Genomic DNA, 6,000 nt, shown 5'->3' with positions numbered 1-6,000 from the left:
GGTAGGCACAAAAAAATAAACATACGTAGTTTGGATTTTATTTCTCTTTTTTTTCTTTTTTTTTCTTTTTTTTTTTAGTTCTGCGAGTGCAGACTGTGGTAAAACTGTTGTTGCACTTCTAGGTTTAAACAAAAATTAAACCTTTAACTGAGGCAGTGCTAATACTGTGACATAACCAAGTTCTGGCCTAACACAGAATCATTATAGAAAATGAATTTTTTTTTCCTTTTTTTTTTTAATCACCTGCACATGTTTCAGGCAACACCTGGTACACAGAAAATGACTAAAGTTATTGGCCAGGCCAAAATAAAACTGCAGAAACAAAAAACCCCTAAGAATTCCACCCCAAGCCCCTTCCCACCCTCCCTGTCCCCAAAAAGAAGTTATCCTAGTCACTGTGTCTTTCACATTTTATAAATATTAACTTCTTAAAACCTGCACCTTCCTCTTTGTCCACATATTGTCACATTACAAAAAAGAAATGTCAATTAAATACATTGTTAACATTACTAGACTAGATCTGCCCTCTGTTTCAGCCAGTCTGACTCTCTACACCACTTCTCACCTTCTCTTGCCTCCTCCTGTCCACTCAACAAACAGCATGGTCATGGTAAGCCTGGTTTGTTTTTCTTCCTTTTCTCAACCCCTCCTCTGTTTTAACACTAACAAACAGAGTCCTTCAAATCCTAGGAACACTGGAGCTGAAGGGAAAAGAAGACCTGTAGCTTTCTAGCGTGATCCCAAATCTCCAAGACATTGTAGCACCTGATGGCAATATCTTTACAGCACCAGCTGCCTCGCAGCCTCAGTTGAAAAACATAAAGAAACCTAACACCAGTGATGCCTGCACACACATTTACACAGAGTGCTGCACTCGTGCAGGTCTGTACTCCAGTTGAAAATAATTCCAAGTTATGAAGATCTCAGACTCTGGATGTCAGCAATTTCTCTCCAAATCCCACTGCTTCTACCAGCTCAGAAGTGAAGTCCTGCCAAGGGTCATGAAATAGACTTGACTGCTTCCACCTGACCGCACGGAGGCAAAGAAAACCTGCAAAGAGAAGATATTGGCAAATTCAACAGGCAGGACAGCAGTGGTTCCAATGTGCCTTCACTCTCCCAGTATTTGCAGGGCTGGTCTGGGCTGGTGGGGATGGAGCTGATGCTCCTCATAGTGGCCTGTGGGGTGCAGGGCTCTGCACCCATGTTAAACAGTGTTGTTAACACATCCCTATTGTGGCTACTGCTGAACAACACTGGCACAGTTATCAAGGCTTTCTCTCCAGCATCCTCACACCTAAAAGGCCAGTGGGCTGGGATTGGCAAAAGACTGGAAGGGGACAATGCTGGGACAACTAAGCCAAACTGACCCAATGGATGTCCCATAACATACAGCATCGTGTACACCAATAAAAGCTCAGGGAAAGGAGGGACACTGTGGCAATGACATCTGCCTTCTCAAGCAAGCATTGTGTGTGGAAAACATCTGGACATCCACCTGCCCATGGGAGACCGTGTATTAACTCTTTATTTTCTCTGACTTGCATGTAAAAGCTGTCTTATTAAACTGTCCATATCTCGATCCATGAGTCTTTTTGCCTTCTGACTACTTCCTTTCTCTTCCATGGGTAAGTGGAGAGAGCTTGAGGCTGGCTGGGTGTGTGGCTGCTGCTCAGGGTCACCCCACCCTGAGCACCCAACTGAAGTACACGTTTATCATCCTGGCAAAAACCTTGGTGGGAGGGAATGTACCTTGTCGTTGCGTTCACATAGGAATTTGAGTCTCTGTGCCCTTTTGTGCATGAACACACCATCCAAGTGTCCAGTTTCCACCGACCGTATTTCGATTGCTTTTTCTCCCCAGCCCATGATCTGGTTAGATCGGATGTATGCTTTGGAAAGAAAACAGCACATCAGGACAGGCACAGGGCAACAGGCAAAATGGGAAAAGCACAGAATATCCTGACACACTCTAGATAAAAATTACCTGCATGTGCCTTATTGTAGCTACACACATGTTCAGAGGGCTATTTCTGTCCTCAGAACATTCAAGATCCCCAAAAAACACCCTTTTTAATTTAAATTTCTTTTGCGTGTTTTCTATGTTATATACTTCTTCCTTGAGCATTCATAAGAAAGGAAACTTTATAACTTTATATTAAATGGAAGGAACATTGAGTTTTTACACAGGCTTTTTCTTCCAAGTCTGAGACAAAGAGACATTAATTAGGTGTTGACTAGAAGAAAGCAGAAGCCAAGGTTTAAATAGGCTAAGCCCATCCACTACAGTGTGTCCCAAGCACCAGCTCTATGTCGTATGTGTTATTTTCCCTCCTTGATTGAGTTTGTCAGCAAAAACAAAGAATGAGAGGGAAAGGTAAAACTATAAAAAAAATTACCTAGCCTCTCTTAATAGGAGTAATAATTGAGAAACTGATCTTGAGAAAGCCAACTGCAAATCATTCTGTGTATCTCACAAGAGGTTCACATTAAGCTCTCAAAGTAGAAATATTATTATTTGACATACTGCATCCCTTTGTGCACAAATAAAACAACAAATCAAACATTTTTTTCCTTTGAGTGTCACAGGTAACACAGATTATTAGTGGAGGGGAAAAAAATGTATTTTTGATAGCAGTAAGCAAATTAAATAAAAAGTAAAATCACCAGCATTATAAAAAGGTATATTCACAAAGCAATCTGACAGACAGTCTTAGGAATTCTGTCAAAAATAACATAAGGGAACTTAATGAAGACTAAGCTGTTGCCTCTGGTTTGCATGCATACTTAACAGAAGAATGAAAAGGACTTCCTAGCCAGCAAAATTAAAAAGCATTTAATATTATAGTACTTTCCTTTTATATAACATATTCATATTAGTTTTCAGTGAAATTAAATCAAATTATCTACTACAGTATAATGTACACCAACAGCGCATATACCATCCCAATGGAAAATTATTCCTTTTTAAATGCTCCACTAGTGCTAACTGGGCCCAATAGTTACTAAAAATTGCCAGATGAGATGTTCAGATGGTGTTGGTGGCCTCAGTGCCATTTACTACTTCACAAGCATTCAAGTCTCCAAAGGCTCTGGAATTTGCCAGCTGATATATTCTGCTGGCTTTTAGATCTAGTCAAGAGTTAATCAGCACAGGAGGGAACATGCTGTGCATCTAACTTCTTTCAATTTCCTCCTGCATTGTTGCTCAAACAGCTATCAGCCATCATCTCCCAATATGTGCAGCCATCCCACAGCCCATAAAATGCAATGTGCTTGCCCAACAAAAGGAGGGTGTGCCTACAGCCCTTGCTTTGCTCTGCACTGAATGACAGCAGCACAAGCAGGAGGGATTCTGGTGTGTACCTGGGTACTACACTCACTGTTCTCACTCTCAATCTTATTTTGAGCTGGAGAGATGAGGGAGGATGGTGCTAGGAGAGACAAGCAATCTGAGGGTGAATTAAAGACATCGAATGAGGTACACCTTTTGTTATCTACACAGATTTACCCATAGTGTTTTACTCATCTGCCACTTTATATGCCTTTATACTGAAAGGTTTCCACAACTTGGCGGCTGTCTAGCAAAAATTCTGCAGCAGGCCATGGTGAATTTCTACAGAAGTACAGAGGACCTACAGAGGTCATAATGAATTTCTCAATCATGAACTCCTCAACTTGATTTGTTTGGGTTTTATTCACAAAAACTTCAGCACAAAGCTAAAGAATCAGGCCATATGATAACTCCTCACTTTGCACAGCTGTTTTCCAGAAATAATACAGCATGCCTTCAGATGCAGAAGCAGCACACTGGATGTTCCCTCCTTCTGCCCACGTGCACACAGACTCACACTCCCTAAGAGCACATGGCTCACCAGGGGCACTTACCAACTGAAGTTGGCATTTCTCCCCACTGCAGAACCACATCCTTGGTTATCCTTCCATATGTGTTGACATAAACTCCTTCATCCTCGTAGCAGACCAGCAGCTCCATCCCATCCGTGTTTGGGAGGATGATGATTGCATGAGGTTGGATACTGCTCTGGATCTACGGAGACAGAAGGGGAAGCGTTTAATGCTGCAGAGCCTGTGCTAGAAGAAAGGGATGGGGGATTTTGGTTTTGGCTGACACATCAGGGATTCACAGAATCATAGGATGGCTTGGGACGGAAGAGACCCTAAAGATCATCGAGTCCCAAATTCACTCACTTCACAAGTGCTGTATCTGCTGCCCTCAAGCTAGACACCACAGTGACCAAGACCTGTAAACCCTTGGAGCAGAAATCCTCTTATCTTAAGGCAGACATCTAAACTGAGGAAAAATTAATTTCTCTGTAGGGGTCCCCATTTCTTTCCATATGCAGAAAGGGAGCTGGGGCAAGCAGAGCAGATGCAGACCTCAATCTCTGGACTGCATTAAATAGTGCTTGGGTGGCCCATCTGACGCCTCTGTGTACAATAAACATGAAAACTTGGTAACTAAAGTCACCTGGTCTTTGCCAATCCTTTCTTGGGTTGGCAAGAAACCAACCCTTGGGCTGCTGCGTCATTTGGGCTGCTGGACATTTCCTAAAAACCCTCTAACCATTTCCTAAAAACCCTCTAACTTTATGGATTCCAACAGACATCTGCAGGGTACTCGGGCATTTAGCTGCCACCCCTGACACAGTCACACTGGTCCTCACCAGATCTGAGTGCAGCTCCAAACCATAGAGACACACTGACTATGAGGTGAGGACTGACTGTGACACAAACTCCACAGCACATGTGGCTGTATCTGCTGAGACCCCTTATATACCCAATATACCACTGCAAACATCTGGCAGTGATCCCCAGGGACAGCCTGACACATTGGTCATGTGGGGAAAGGAAGGGCTGGGAGGTGGGGGGTGACCCACCAGAAAGAAAGAGAAAAAGCCAGACACAACAGCAGCTCTTACATGTGTTGGTAGATAAATATCATAGACCGATCCTGAATCCACATCCACAGCATGGAAGCCAGCGCAGGAGCCATAGATCACTTTTAGTCTCTGACCCTCTTCTACAGTGAGATCCACCAGCAATGGCTTATGTACCAGTTCTCCAAATGACTGTGAGACAACCATCAGCGAGATTACTTTACTGCTTAGAACAACAATGGGTGTATAAAAACATGCTCACATGCACACATTGTGGATTTATTCCTCCACATCCCTCTGGTCCCTGCACACCAGACCCATCAGGCTGACACATCTCTCATGGACAGACTACTCTGCAAACTCCTGCATTTCAATCACCTATGCTATTTTCTATAGGGTTTACTTGGCCCATTTGCTTTTTTATTAAGAATTGTTCTCCCCAAAGTTCAGGGCAATTGGGCACTCCTGTAGTACTTTGATCTGCACAACCCACAGTAACTGTCTGTAAACCAGCCTGCAATTATACCAAGCCAGTTGATTTCATTCTAGCAATATTCAAAACCAGTCCCATAGCATTGCTGAATATCACTTCATTGTTTGCTCTGCTCTGACAAAGCAGCTTAGACTCAGTTCACTTCTCTCTGTTCCATGTTTTATTAATAGAGAGAGCAAACAAAAACTTGTGATGTTGTGTCATTATTAGTTTATGCTCAGTTACAATTTAGACCTTTAAATGTATTGACTCTTAGAATTAAAAAAAACCCTCCTAAATTAAAATGTAACACCAAGTTTGTGGAGATTTATCAAAGAACTTGGAATATGACCATGACAGAATATCAGAACATTTTTGTAAAAGGGATAACTAACTGCAGGTGGTTATGAGAAAATCCGATCTATGGCTGAAATATACTGTTACCTTAAAGGCCATAAATTTATGGTATGGCTTTGGTGCCCATGCATAGACTTCCACAGAGCTCTTCAATGCAATTACCAAGAACTTGATTCTTTCATATTTTACTGAAATTAAAGAAAACAAAAAAGAATTAAGCATAATGCCAAAGTCCTTCCAGTTACATCAAGAAAGCAGACAAGTTATGTAAGC

At 42.1% G+C, this 6,000-nt stretch overlaps 1 protein-coding gene across 9 annotated transcripts in view; it reads right to left on the bottom strand.

Moving 5' to 3' along the window:
- Nucleotides 1-368: 368 nt before the first annotated feature.
- The window catches only part of MAP4K4 (mitogen-activated protein kinase kinase kinase kinase 4), a 162,915-nt gene continuing 157,283 nt past the window's right edge, over nucleotides 369-6,000 (bottom strand). For all 9 annotated transcript variants that reach the window (XM_059466320.1, XM_059466324.1, XM_059466319.1 and 6 more), the window contains 5 exons: nucleotides 5,815-5,915; nucleotides 4,941-5,090; nucleotides 3,889-4,048; nucleotides 1,753-1,892; nucleotides 369-1,051 (listed from right to left, as the gene is read on the bottom strand). In XM_059466320.1, the coding sequence (XP_059322303.1) occupies nucleotides 968-1,051; nucleotides 1,753-1,892; nucleotides 3,889-4,048; nucleotides 4,941-5,090; nucleotides 5,815-5,915 (635 nt within the window). In that variant the 3' untranslated portion in view covers nucleotides 369-967. The remainder of the gene's footprint in view (nucleotides 1,052-1,752; nucleotides 1,893-3,888; nucleotides 4,049-4,940; nucleotides 5,091-5,814; nucleotides 5,916-6,000) is intronic.

The sequence above is a fragment of the Ammospiza nelsoni genome, chromosome 2 (genome assembly GCF_027579445.1).
Source record: "Ammospiza nelsoni isolate bAmmNel1 chromosome 2, bAmmNel1.pri, whole genome shotgun sequence".
NCBI lineage: Eukaryota > Metazoa > Chordata > Aves > Passeriformes > Passerellidae > Ammospiza > Ammospiza nelsoni.
This window is presented reverse-complemented; position numbering and strand designations above follow the sequence as displayed.